This window comes from Vigna unguiculata, chromosome 11, assembly GCF_037176805.1.
Source record: "Vigna unguiculata cultivar grain cowpea cultivar isolate G323 ecotype 2 chromosome 11, ASM3717680v1, whole genome shotgun sequence".
In the NCBI taxonomy this organism is placed as follows: Eukaryota; Viridiplantae; Streptophyta; class Magnoliopsida; order Fabales; family Fabaceae; genus Vigna; species Vigna unguiculata.
In genome coordinates, this window is record NC_140802.1 from 35,543,824 (window position 1) to 35,558,132 (window position 14,309).

The 14,309-nt window shown below is 30.5% G+C and overlaps 1 protein-coding gene across 2 annotated transcripts; it reads right to left on the minus strand.

Annotated features, from left to right (window-relative positions):
- Positions 1-5,653: 5,653 nt before the first annotated feature.
- Positions 5,654-9,056, minus strand: LOC114168820 (reticulon-like protein B18). Of its 2 annotated transcripts, none has more exons than XM_028053781.2 (8): positions 8,476-9,056; positions 7,509-7,659; positions 7,344-7,418; positions 7,102-7,243; positions 6,928-6,997; positions 6,758-6,823; positions 6,558-6,680; positions 5,654-6,082 (listed from the first exon to the last, which is right to left on the minus strand). In XM_028053781.2, the coding sequence occupies exons 1-8, from the start codon at positions 8,951-8,953 to the stop codon at positions 5,910-5,912; spliced, it is 1,278 nt and encodes a 425-aa protein (XP_027909582.2). In that variant the 5' UTR covers positions 8,954-9,056; the 3' UTR covers positions 5,654-5,909. The 2 variants fall into 2 exon arrangements, with proteins under 2 accessions (XP_027909582.2, XP_027909581.2); XM_028053780.2 differs by having other exon boundaries at positions 7,509-7,662; positions 8,476-9,055.
- Positions 9,057-14,309: the final 5,253 nt, after the last annotated feature.

A 14,309-nucleotide genomic window follows, 5' to 3' on the forward strand; every position in this document is an offset into this window, starting at 1 on the left:
TTTCGAAATCAGATCTTTCTCCCACCAATCAGCAATCTTCGAGAAAGAATCCTCAGGGAATTTCATGTCTCCCCCACCGCAGGTCATTCAGGGGTGAAACCCACGCTCTCTAAAATTGTTGTATCCTTCTATTGGCCAGGATGGACCCGTGATGCAAAGAAATTTATCCAGCAATGCCATATTTGCCAAAGCAACAAGTACATGCCCAACAAACCGCATGGGTTAATACAACCTCTCCCAACCCCGAATCAAGTTTGGAAAGATTTATCCATGGATTTCATAACCCACTTACCTTCATCGGCAGAACATACCACCATCTGGGTCATATGACCAAATACGCCTACTTCATAGCTTTACCCACACATTACACTGCCCCCAAGCCTTGCACAACGATTTTCTGTTGAGATCTGTCGTCTTCATGGCATGCCAAGGACCATCATTTCAGATCGAGATCCAATCTTTGTCAACACCTTTTGGAGAGCCCTATTCAAAGCACAAGGCACCACACTTCAGCTTAGTTCATCATATCATTTGCAAACCGACAGCCAAACGAAAGTTTTGAACAAAGGATTAGAAGCTTACCTTAGGTGTTTCACTAGTGAACACCCGCACAATTGGTACAGATATCTTCATCTGGTTGAGCTATGGTACAACACATCTCATCATTCAGCAATTGGCATTTCACCGTTCCAGGTTCTCTATGGTCGTTCCCCCCCAATAACCTTAGACATGCTCAACTCACCATGCACAGAAATCACAATCTCGGACATCCTTCAACAACACACACTCATCCTCCATGAACTCAAACAGAACCTTTATCGTACTCGTTAGAGAATGATGGACCAAGCCACCCAACACCGAACTGACAGAAGCTTCGAAGTCCACGATTGGCTTGGGTATGTCTTCAACCATACCGCCAACATTTAGTCTATCGTAGGCTGTGTCAAAAACTCGTACCTCGCTACTCTGGCGCTTTCCAAATTGTCCGCCGCATCAGGAATGTCGCTTACGAACTAGATCTCCCGACCACCTCACGTATACACCCCATTTTTCATGTCTCGCTCTTACGAACTTTCAAAGGAACCCCACCCTCCAAACTCTCGAACACTCTCTCACCTTCTACGAACATATAAGAAAAATCCCCCACTTCAAAGAGTTTAACAAGTTCTCTCACTTCCCCACCTACCATATTTATGTCACTTTCCCCACCAACCAATCCTATTATGCCACCTCATAGTCCACTAGTTGTCCCCCACATTAATACCTAACCTAAACCCCTCGAGCCTCACACAGCTAAAACCATTCAGAACCTTCAAACAACAAACATATCTCCATCCAACCCTAACCCAACGTGCACCAATCTGAACCCAATCACCCAAGCCCACTCCAGCAGCACCTGCCTGGCCCAATCCCATACGTATTTCCATTCTGATTGAAAATACGTAGAACCAAGGTTAATTTTTGTCGGGATCACTAAATAAAAATTAAATAATTTCTAATTCCTCAAATTATGTTTTTATTAAGAATTACGTGATCTTTGATTTTCCTTTGTGAATGAAAATACATAGAACCAAAGTCAATCCTTGTCATGATCAGTAAATAAAAATTAATTAGTTCCTTAAATAGTTTTTCATTAATAACTACGTTATCCCTGATTTTCCATTATGAATGGAAAAACGTATAACCAAAGTCAATCCTTGTCGAGTTCACCAAATAAAAAGTAAAGAATGTCTCGAATAGTTTTTTTATTAAAAACCACGTGATCCCTAATTTTCCATTACGAATGGAAATACAAAGGACCAACATCAATAATTGTTTGGATCACTATATAAAAATGAAGTAATTTCTCCTTTAGTTTTTTCATTAAAAACTACGTAATCCCTGATTTTTTTACTATGAATAGAAATACGTATGACAAAGATAAATCCTTGTTGATATCAATAAATAAAAGTTAAATAATTTCTCAAATAGTTTGTTCATTAAGAACTACCTTATCCCTAATTCATTGAATTTTTATTTGGTGAACCCGACAGGGATTGACCTTGCTCTGAGGTATTTCCATTCATATTGGAAAATAAGAAAATTGGGGATCAGATAGTTCTTAATAGAAAAGCCATTTGAGAAATTATTTAGATTTTCTTTGCCCCAACAAGGATTGACATTGCTCCTACGTATTTCAATTTATAATGAAAAACGGGGATCACATAGTTTTTAATGAAAAAAATATTTGAGAAATTATTTAATTTTTATTTGGTGAACTCGACAAGGATTGACGTTGTTCTTATGTTTTTTCATTCACAATGAAAAATCAAGGATCACATAGTTCGTAAGGAAAAAATAAAACTATTTGAGAAATTAGTTAATTTTTATTTGGTGAACACGACAAAGATTGACCTTACTCATACATATTTCCATTCATAATGGAAAATCAAGGATCACATAGTTCTTCTAACGAAAAAACTTATTTGAGAAATTATTTAATTTTTAGTTGGTGAACCCGACAAGGATTGACTTTGCTCCTACATATTTACATTCATAAGGAAAAATCAGGGTCATGTAGTTCTTAAAAACAAACTATTTTAGAAATTGTTTAATTTTATTTGATGAACCCGACAAAGATTGACCTTGCTTCTACATATTCCCTTTCATAATGGAAAATCAAGGATCTCGTAGTTATTAACTAAAAAACTAGCTGAGAAATTATTTAATTTTTATTTGGTGAACTCGACGAGAATTGACCTTACTCCTATGTATTCCCATTTATAATGGAAGATCAAAGTTCACGTACTTCTTAATTGAACAAGAGATCTATCAAATTTGGTAAATTACTCATCAATAACATTTTGTAAATCCCTCATTGTTATGTTAATCAACATAACCTTGGATTTGTAGACATGTTAATATTTATGAACGTTATGGAGATACAATTTAATCCCTCTAGCATTCTCAATGTTCATCCAACCTAAATGGAGAAAAATATTTAGGTCTTATATTTATCACCTTTGAGTTCAAGAATACCACATATGTTCATCATCATAATTTGAGACTATAATAAATTATTATTTTCACCATTACAAACATGTCTTAATTAATAAACTTAACGACATAAAACTTGTTTTAGACTATAAAATTCGTACTCAATTAAACTTAATAAGACAAAACTATTATATTATGTTACTTTTGTAATACTTGAGGACAATTTAGGAAATATAATATAATATTGTATCCTAATTAATAATATAAATATAAAAAAATTGATATATTTTATCAAATCATATATAATTAATTAAAATTAATATTTATTATGTCGTTATAAATATTAATCAATTAAATATGTTGTGACTAATATCTAATCTATTAAAATTATATCCACCACTCAATATTAATAACTAAATATTTGCATTAACGTTATCTGTAATGAAAATAATAATAATAATATGCATATTCAATACATAACGTACTTAATCTCAAATCTGAAAAGACATCTAGCCTAACAGTTTTGGGAGAGTATTTCGGTTCAATGTACCAGGTTTTCGCTTTCCCATAAAACATATCGAAAAAAATCCATTTTTCATGAAGGAAAAACGGATCAAGAGTTGTATGAAAGACAAAAACAACATTAGATTGTTTTGAATAGAGACGTGAGTTCACAACTACAATATACATAATTTATTTGTGCGTATCTCACATTATACTATATTCCTATAAAATTGAAATTGTTAACGTGAGTAAATGCTAATACCACATTTAAAAGATAATTGTTTATCTACAATGTGACATCATGTTAACACCTTGGATATGGTACCATCATCCCTAAATGACCTTAGTTCTAACCTTAGTAAAGTTAATTGATTGATTTTCACATAAAAGTAGTGTCTTTATTGAGAGCGTGATGTTATTTTAGTAAAAATTTTCCAACAAATGACATGTTTATTGTTTTCTCATTTGAATGAAAAAATAAAAAAATAAAAGAAGCTAAAGCTGCAATCATTTTTTGCTGAGTACTACTACCCAAACCTCATCACAGCACCAGATTGACTCTAATGGCCTGGATTCAATTAATTTTCTACTCTCATCTAACATGAAACATATTATCTTACAAGTTACGAAGATCTCATAGTGCGGGACACTAATCAATGGAAGTAAAAGGGTAAGTCCTTAAGCCAATTGCCAAATTTTTGATAGAAATTGTGGTGATAAAATTCCGAATTTGTATGGTACTTTATACAACTTTTCGTATGAAGTAAATTTTCATGAGTTTACAAGTGGATTTTACAAATTAAGTCTATGAAACTTTAACGAGTTTATGTAGATTCTTGAGCTTGTGCATGCTCTCACCAATAAGAAAAATGGAATGTTTGATGCGGCAAATGTTTAATCAGATTTTTTTTTTTGTTTAATACAACAAATATGAAGCTTCTCAGCGTTGACTAACTCAACTACGTACATGAATGTTTCGAACACAACTTCAAAGTATACTTTGAAGTTTAGCAGAATCAACCATAAGATAGCGCTTCATAACGCAGCATTTTTCCTCCTCTTCCTGTTCTATTGATCAAAAGAAATCCAGCACTGCTGTAAGATAGCGTCGGTTTACCAACCAAGTCTCTCTTTCATTTTTTTGAAGGGGAGCAGAGAGAAGATAAAAGAAGGAACCAAATGAACCCAGTACTAAAAAATGCGAAAGAGGGATTGAAAAAAGTGGAAAAAATCGAAACTCCTCAACTCACACGCACACTTGCCCAAAGATATAAGGATTTGGAGGCTAGGCTTGATGAAATGAATAGGAGTGGTGAGGGTTCGGGTAGTGATCTGCAGAAGTCTGAAGCACCAGTTCCTTCGAGCGAGGGCCAAAAGCCACCGGTAGGGGAAGGCCCTAAACCCTCCATCTAGTCAAGTGATTCGCTATACGTCACGTCAGTAGACATGTCAAAGTGAGTCAACTCAACTTACATGGGTTGCTCATCACGAGCCGGGTTGAAAATAAGTGAATTCAACCCGGTTCACTTTATGGTTAACCAGAAATTTTGTAACCCAGTTCAACCCACCACGGGTTGGTGGGTTAAGTGGGTTGACTCACTAACCTACATAAAAAATATTATTTATTTATTTTTTAGTATTCAAATATTTAAATAAATTTTTAAGTAACTCATGTGATGATAATCATAGTAAAAATCAAACTATACATTTTTGTCATGCTAATTTAGAAAAAGTTGTTTATAAGACAATTTTTTAAGTAATTTAGTATAAAGATTATAATTAAAAATTAAACTATCAACATATATAACTTGACAATCAAATTAATTAAACATTCAAACTATTTAAATATTATTGAGCAACACTCTAGCATTTAAAAATATGAAATTGTGAACATATATAATAGAAGTAGTAAATAATTATTAAAAAAATTGTAAAAAAAATGTTGATGGATTAAGTGAGCCAACCCACCTTCAACTCAGCTCGAACCCGTTTAACTCATGGATTAAGTGAGTCGGGTTGACTTCAATTCACTTATGAAAAAATTGAATTTTTCTCAATCCAACCCGGCTGAAACACGTGATGAGCCGGGTTGGCTCACAAATTAAAACTCATTTTGATATCTCGCGAACTAGATTTACTTATATATGAATTATTAATGTTAATATTTAATACATTTGTGCACTAACTTGAATAATTTATTGCAATAAAAGTACATTAATTATTTTTCACCTAGCTACAAAGACATGCCCCGTCTATGGGTGCAGTATACATTCGTGCTAAGTGTCAAAATATGAATGAATACATGATTTATTATCAGGCTACTAGGACAATTAACGACTTCCGATTGCAAATATTGAACATATTGGCTGATTCTGAAAGCACTTTTTCTCGTTAATTTTAAACTGCAAAGAACTGAGCCATCTATGTTTCTAGCATTGGCGCTTTTGTTCAGCAACCACTAGTGCATGGTGCGCTTCCACTTCCTCAGGCTCTGCCACCACCACCAATGCCTGATGCTGTTCCTTTTCTGCCACTTCATCAGCTTCTACATGTTCCGTGATATTTTGCCGGAAATATCTGAGTATTACAAGCAATATAAATGCTGCAAAGAAAATTTCATCATAAGAATCAACTCGGTACAATGTTGCCAAATGCACTTTTCACTTTACATCATCCGGAGTTTGAGCAGAATGAAGTCACTTTTCACCAAGTAATATGGAGTTTGGATTTTTTACTGAACTATTTTTTCTCTTTTGTTTCTTTAAAATATACTGATGTACACTAATTTTTAAAATATATTAAAAAGTAGTATATTTTAGAGACATACAACAGAGAATAACACAAAAACTCGGTAGAGAAACTGGCTTTTTAATTATGTAAGGAGCAAAAGTCTGTATTCAGGTAAACACTGTTTTTATATTCCAAGTTAGATGAGACTAGCATTAGGCATTGCAATTTTGGAGATTGTTGATGCTCAAATAGTCATGCATCCTTTTGCAAAAGGCAGTGAAATAGTATATGTTAGACAGATATAATAAGTTAAAATTACTTAAAAAAGTAGCTTACTGGAGAGTTACCTGTGCAGATTCGAGTCTTTATTGTAGATAGATTCCAGAAGGTAACAAGCACCGAAGCGAGCACTTTCTTCTTGTGAGTACAAACATTCCATGTGTCCAACAATCGCAATTTCAAGCACTCAACTGCATAGCAAAACATTAGTGTAAAATACAAATCTGGATCAGCCTAAAATGTTGTCAATTAGAGGCTGGAATTATACCTCTCTGGTTTATCTGAGCCGAGTAACAAGAATAAAGCTTTGGTACACTGAAGCTGACAAAAAATCCTGCTCATGTATGTATACACCAAGTTAGTAAGATTATCAGAACAAAAATATAATACAAAACATGATAATAATGCGGAAAATGATTGAGTTCATGATGTTCTCACCAATGGCACAGAGCCTCCAAATTGTAATAAGATGACCATACTCCGCTCCAAGTAGAAGGAAAGGAGCTACCTGCAACAAAAAAGTTAAAATGCAATCTGATGAAATAAACACTAACGCTCAAAAAGAAATTTTGCAAACAATCAGGAAACCAAGATTCTGGTTTAAGAGATTACTCTCAGGGTCATGCACGGTTCTCCTGAAAACAGCTCTCTAGTCTTTGAAATTGCAAAATTTAATGCAGGAAGAATCAATTTTGCAAGATGTAAAATGTCATCTTCTTTCAGCTTGGCAAAACTCCTTTTCTCAATCTGGTTTCTGAACACATTCACACACAAATTCCTTAAGTACATCCAAATCCAAAACCAAGATAGCTTTAAAAGAAAAACAACATCATGATAAACTAAACTTGTGTTACCTTTGGAAAACTGAGTTTGAGAAGAAGGAAACACCCAACAAGAGAATTGCCAATCGCGATAGGGCCGAGAAAATGCTGAAATGGGAAGCACGGGAACGTGTCAGACTCTTCTACTAGAGAGACACACAAAAAGAGAAGAAGCACTCAGAGACAGAAGCTGCAGACCTAACATTGATTCCTTTAGAGAAGCAAGAAGACAAGAAACAAAGACACCCGAAACCAAACCAAAGGGTCGATTTCGAAACATCTCTCCACATAATCAAATCAGTGATAAACGCCCCAACACGATCTAGATCACCCCCATTCTCTTCATCAGCTTCTAAACATCAAACCAAAGTAAACGCATCAATGCATTTATACTATGCTTCATGATAGATAACATTAAATGAAATCAAATAAACAGAGCAACAAACAAGAAATAAACTCAGTTAAATTCTTACACAAATCTAGCAAACCACCAAATTTAGTAACAAAAAATTTAGCTTCGTGTGTCTGTATGTATATGTTACCTTCAAAAAGGCAAAAATCTGTTCTGGTCTCAAAGAATCACAAAATTCAGTTAAATTACTCATTCCTCCTAAAGAAGGTCCAATCACAGAAATAAAAAAAATCAATACAAATCTAATAAAATTATCCTCCGAATTTATTGAAATAAATTTAACAAAATTTACAAAACTTAGTAAATTAGAATTTACTTTAAGAACTACTAGAACCAGAAATATTTCCTGCCTTTTATCTATCTATCTATCTGCTGCAGCACCATCTATCTCCTCATCCGAAATGTTGAGTAACAAAAGATAAAAAGGAATTTTGTTTATGAAAGTTAACCTTTCCATACTTATTCAATCATAATTATATTAACTACTTTTTTAAGTTGACCTATGATTAGTATGAAGTAAAAGAAAAATTACATGCATCAAACAAATATCTGTATAAAACATATTTACACATCTAATAAAAGTTGATATGGTTATCTTACTCATTAATAGAATGTGTGACCACAAGATAGATTTTACTATCAAACATTTATCAGATTAATCACCTAAATAAGCTAAATAGAATTTATGAGTATTCTTAACTAACATTTATAACCTTAAAACCTATTAATTAGTAACACTGCATTTATTCATACTTGGAGATGAAGTTGAAGGTGGTTGAAAAGGCACCAAGCTGAGCCTCTCCTTCCTGTGTCTCCCGCTGTGCCTCCTCTTCTTCTGTTTCACAGCCTCCTCCACCGGACCTCCCTCCTTCTCCTCGCGCCTCCACCTCCGCGAGCTCCTCGGCGATGCCGCATGGTTCTTGTACCTGCGCCGCACTCCTGCAGCCTCCGGTGCCTCATCATCGAGGCGCGCCTTGGATCTCCGCGCAGAAGAAGGGGAAAGAAGAAGAAGGTCCCTGAGTGGAAGAGAGCTTTTCGGAGATCGGAGGAGAGAGAGCGGAGACCGTGACGAAGAATTGGCAGTGGTGGCCGGCGGTGACTGAACGCAGTCGATGGAAATTCGAAGAGGCTCAACCGGAACCGAGTTCTCGTCTCTGCGAACCGAACGCGACGATGACTTGGTTCGGGACCGGTGGTGGTGATGATGATAAGGGGAAGAAAAACAATCCATGAATATGAATATGAATGTGAATGTGAATTTGAATTTGAGTTTGAGAGAAGTGATTGTTGAATGGTTTAACGAATGAAGTGTAAATGTAGTAGAGTGGTGTGTTAGAGCCGTTGGGAAAAGACGGCGTTTATAGCCGTAAGTTTTTGAAAAGTGGTGGTGGGGTGGTAGTGGGGTGAGACCGTTAGGACCAACGGTTAATGTTAGAAAAAAAGAAGAAGCTAAAAGTCAAAAACGTGAGTGTGTTGGTAATGTTAACGTTGGAACTTGATTCTTAGTGGAATGTGACGTGAAAAAGTGATGATGAGATCCTCTTGAGAGTGAGTGAGTTTCCTTTATTATTAAACTACAAAAATTGAATGATGCAAATGTTTCAGAGTACTTCTTCTAAGTTCTTACCAATAGTTGTTTTAATGCAGCCTTTAAATTCTTACCAATAGGTTTGGTCAATCAATCAGGTGTGAGAAAACAAAAATCCTCCTAAAATTTGTAATAGATTTTTTTGAAATGGATACAAGTAAGACAAGAGAGTTTTAATAGAGACATGTGAGTATTATTATTAGGAACGGCAACGGGTCGGGTCGAGCACGTGTCTATCCGTAATCCGACCCGTCAAAAAAAAAAATTCGCATGTTATCTATCTGTTTACTTGTTGGATATTCGTTTAACAAATATTCGCGGATATTTTTAAAATTCGCGGGTACTCGTGGATACCCGATACATGCAAATATTTAAAAATTTTATATTTTATAAATTATTTAATATAAAATTATAAAAATAAAATATAAAATTAAATTAAATTACATTAAATTTTAATTATAATTAAATTTGACATAATAAAATATACTGATAATTTTAATTTTAATTAAATTTAACTTAATAAAATATACATTAAATTTTAATTTTAATTTTTTTGCGGGTAACGGGTACCCGCGGGTACGGATAATATGATACCCGTACCCAACCCGTTTATAAGCGGGTATTAAAATACCCGCTACCCGCTACCCGCAAATAATAAATACTCACGGGTATTAACTATCCGTTGCGGATTTTATCCGCGGATATCCGCGGGCACAAATATTTTTGTCATCCCTAATTATTATGTATTAAAGTAATATTAGTTATTTCAAATTTAATTATATATAATTTTATTTGGATTTAAAATTATTTTTAAAAAGATTAATTTTTAAAATTTATAATTAATATTCTAATTATTTAATTTTTTTAATTAAATTTATTTACATTAATATTTTATAACGTAATTTTATTTGAGTTACGTTTTAAAATTATTTTTAATTGGGTTTATATTTTAAAGAATTCTTTTTATAAATAGTTTTGTTGAAAATAAAAAAATAAAACTAGAAAAACATATGTGAATGAAAAAAATATGTACATTTTTTTTATAGATATCCGATAAATAGGGAAAAAGGATGATTAAATGGAACACTTTTAGATAAAACTAAGTAGTAACCGTGTTAAATTGTAATCCCAATAAACTAATTTTAATTTTTAAAAAAAGTTAAATTCACCATCTTCTTATTTTCTCTAAAAAAGATTTTGTATCAAAATTCTTCCCTTAATAAAGGTTGAGTTGAAGTTTTTTTTTTTTTTTTCATCAAAAGTTCGTAACATTTATCTCAACATTGAACAAGATTCTAAAAGTATTTGTATAAATATTTATACTTTTTTATAGTTTAAATTATTATTATTATTATTATTATTATTATTATTAGTGAAAACTCTTGCTTTTCATGTATTCGTGATAATAAAAAATTATAAATTATTGTTATTTTAAATAGTTTTTATTTATTACTAGTGTAAACACAGGCGCTATCGCGCCTGTGTGTACACATTTTTTTTATGATGTTGTAATGTTATTAAGTTAATAAATAAAATAAAAGTATATTTATAAAAAATAAAATAAAATGTACGGAGAAAATAAGAGAAAAATAACTGTTGATGAATAGTAGGAGAAAAAAAGAAAAAGGAGATAAGTAAATAATTTTATAAAAACTTATACAAATAACCATTAATTTTTAAAAATTTAATAAATAATTAAATTATAAAGGGTAAAGTTGGAATTATGAAATGTGGACACAAAAGAGGGAATCCCCTTTATATATAGTTATAGATATATAGAAAAGTAAAATTAAAAAATAAATGTGAGTACCAGTAAAAAACAATCATCCCAATATATCAGTATAGATAAAAAATAATAAAATGAATATTATTTATATATATTATCCTATTTTAGTATCACATTTTTATTTTTAATTTTATTTTTTAATAAATAACTGTTTATTTAAATTAAAACAATTATTTGACCATGTTTAACTTTAAGTAATCGTTTTATTATATTTAACTGTTTTATATTCATTTAATATTTTTTAAATTAAAGTAAGAATTTTTAATAAAACACATTATCTACAAAATAAATAAAAAATATTTATAATAAAATTTAAAATTTTATTTATTTTTATTTTTAACATTAAAAAAATAACATACATGTCTGAATACATACATATATATATATATATATATATATATATATATATATATATATATATATGAAGGGATATTCTATTTTGATGCTTACATTTGTATTTTCTATTTTACCATTTAATAAATAATTATTTTATATTCTTTTTGTCTTATAATTATTAGAATTAATTATTTCATTCATTTAATTTTTTTTTAAATTAGTTATTTTTAAACTGAAATAAATATCTTTAATAAAAAAAATTATCTACAAAATAAATAAATAAAATATTTATAATAAAATATAAAAAATTATTTATGTTTATTTTTAACATTAAAAAAAATAAACACACATGCGTTGAGCTTGGCACATGTGTTGTGTTTTCACTAATGATATATAAAAGGGATTTTACTTCAAGCTATCAATATTCTTTTCCATTTTTATCTTTTAAATATTTTTTAAATTAAAATAATTATTTTATTAATATTATTTTTTAAGTGATTTTTTACATAAATTTAGTCAATTTTATATTTGTTATGAAATAAAGCATAATAGAGAGAAGAGAGAAAAATAGAAAATAGAAGGAAGTATAGAGAATGAGAGAATAGAAAACAAATTTATGTGTATTATTATTGATAGGAAGAATCATATTTATAAATACTTACAACATGTACTTCATCGTAAAGGAACAAATCAACTAGTTAATACAAATTTTTACATAAAGAATAATGAATCATATAAGTAAATATATCAAATTAATGGACAATCATTAATTCATTAATTCATAATGACTTTTTTTTAACTTAAACATTTTTTAATTAAAAACTTACCAATAAAATAAATAAAAACTATTATATACAAAGGGATTTTCTTTCCCTTGTCCACACTATTTTTCAATTTTATTTTTTAAAATCTGGATAATTTTCTATCGATATTATTTTTAAGTGATTATTTATTTAAATTTAATCATTTTTTTATTTGATTTTTTTTAACTTAAACATTTTTTAATTAAAAAATTACCTATGAAATAAATAAAGAGTATTTCTCTTTTTGATATTGAATTTTTTTACTCACGTTTACTCAAGTTACCGTTTTACTTTTATATTACTGATTTTTTAACCGTTTTTTTAATTTAAATATTTTTTTAAATTGAATAAATAAAAATTTCTTAAAAAACAAAATAATAATTATGTATAAATAATAATTTATTATATCTTTACTTAATTGATTATTTTATTATTAATAAATTTCAGAAATTCAATAATAATAGCTTAATTGATTATTTTATAGATAATATATTAATCTCACATATATTAATGATAATGAATTAATTTATAGATAACACTCCTCTTGAGTGTCCATTGATAAAAGAATGTGTCTCGTTAAAACCTTAGAAAAAAATCCTTTGGGATAAAAAAAAATTAGTAAAGGAAAAAAAAGTACATTCTGTATTCTTTAATACAATATTGTTCATCATATATTATATTTCTCCCCCTCATGTAAACTTATATCATTAAGGTGACAGAGTCCGAACTTGTGAATCATTTGCTTAAAAGTTCTTCTTGGCAAAAACTTCATAAATAGACCTGCCATATTTTCACATGAATGAATTTTTGGATATCTATATCATCCTTTCAATTGAACAATATACTATTGTCTTTATATATGGATGTTGATTCCATCTTTGTCGGGGATAGTCACAAGTTTCTTGCACATGTTGAATTATAGACCTTAACCAAACATATTCACAACTTTCCTCGTAATTTTGTATGATTAGACAATGTTGCTACTATGATTTGTTTCATATACCTTCATGAAACCATTGTGCTACCACATGTGAACAAACATCTTCTTTGTGATCAACCATTGTGACATTGTGAGAATATGTAAAATAACATGCATATACATAACCCATTAGTCTGAATCTGAATCATTTGAATGGAATAAGCTCATATTCGTAGTACCCTTAAAGTAACGAAGTATATATTTTACTCCAAACCATTTTCTTCTTGTAGTTGAAGAACTATATCTTGCTTAACAAATTTATAGCAAATGCAATATTAGATCGAGTATACTTAGCAAGATACATTAGTGTTTCTATGACACTAAGATATGGTGGTTCTGGACCAAGAAGATCTTCATAATTTTCTTGAGGTCTAAGAAGAGTCTTTATCAACATCTAACGACCTCACAACTATTGGAGTGCATAATGGACATGACTTGTCCATTTAGAACATTTTAAGCACCTTAATTATATAAGTCTCTTGACGTATAAAAACACATTTATTTAAATAATCAATTTCTAATTTCAAATAAGACTTTGCCCTTCAAAGATCATTCATCTCAAATTATTTCTTTAAGTAATCAATTGCCTTTGTGAGCTCATTAGGAGTTCCAATGATGTTTATGTCATCTACATAAACAATAATTATGGCAAATTCATTTTTGGATCTTTTCATATAAATACAAGAACAAATATGATCATTTTTATATCCTTCTTTTAATAAGTACTCAATAAGACGGTTCTGATAGCTTTAATCAAGAAAAGAGCATGTTCAATTTTATTGAATAACCCTCTTTAGAATTTGTCTTCTTGGGCAAATAAAATCCTTCAGGGATTTTCATATAAATATGATTCTCAAAAGAACCGTACAAATAGGTTGTAACATCATCTATTAGATGTAAATGCAAACCTTGTTGTGCAACTAGGATAATCAAATATTGCAATGTTGTTGTATCCAATACTAGTGAATATGTTTTTTTCACAAATCAATACAAGGTTTTGTGAACAACCTTGAGCAACCAATTGCTTTGTATCTAACAATTTCATCATTCTTAATTTGATTTTTGCGTAAAAATCCATATGTAACCAATGGGTTT

Coding starts and splice junctions, on each gene's coding strand:
- LOC114168820 (XM_028053780.2), bottom strand. CDS start 8,953: ATGGATTGTTTTTCTTCCCCTTATCATCATCACCACCACCGGTCCCGA. Junction 7,244..7,343: donor TCAAACTCAGTTTTCCAAAG/GTAACACAAGTT, acceptor GAATGTGTTCAG/AAACCAGATTGAGAAAAGGA. Junction 6,998..7,101: donor AACCGTGCATGACCCTGAGA/GTAATCTCTTAA, acceptor TTTTTGTTGCAG/GTAGCTCCTTTCCTTCTACT.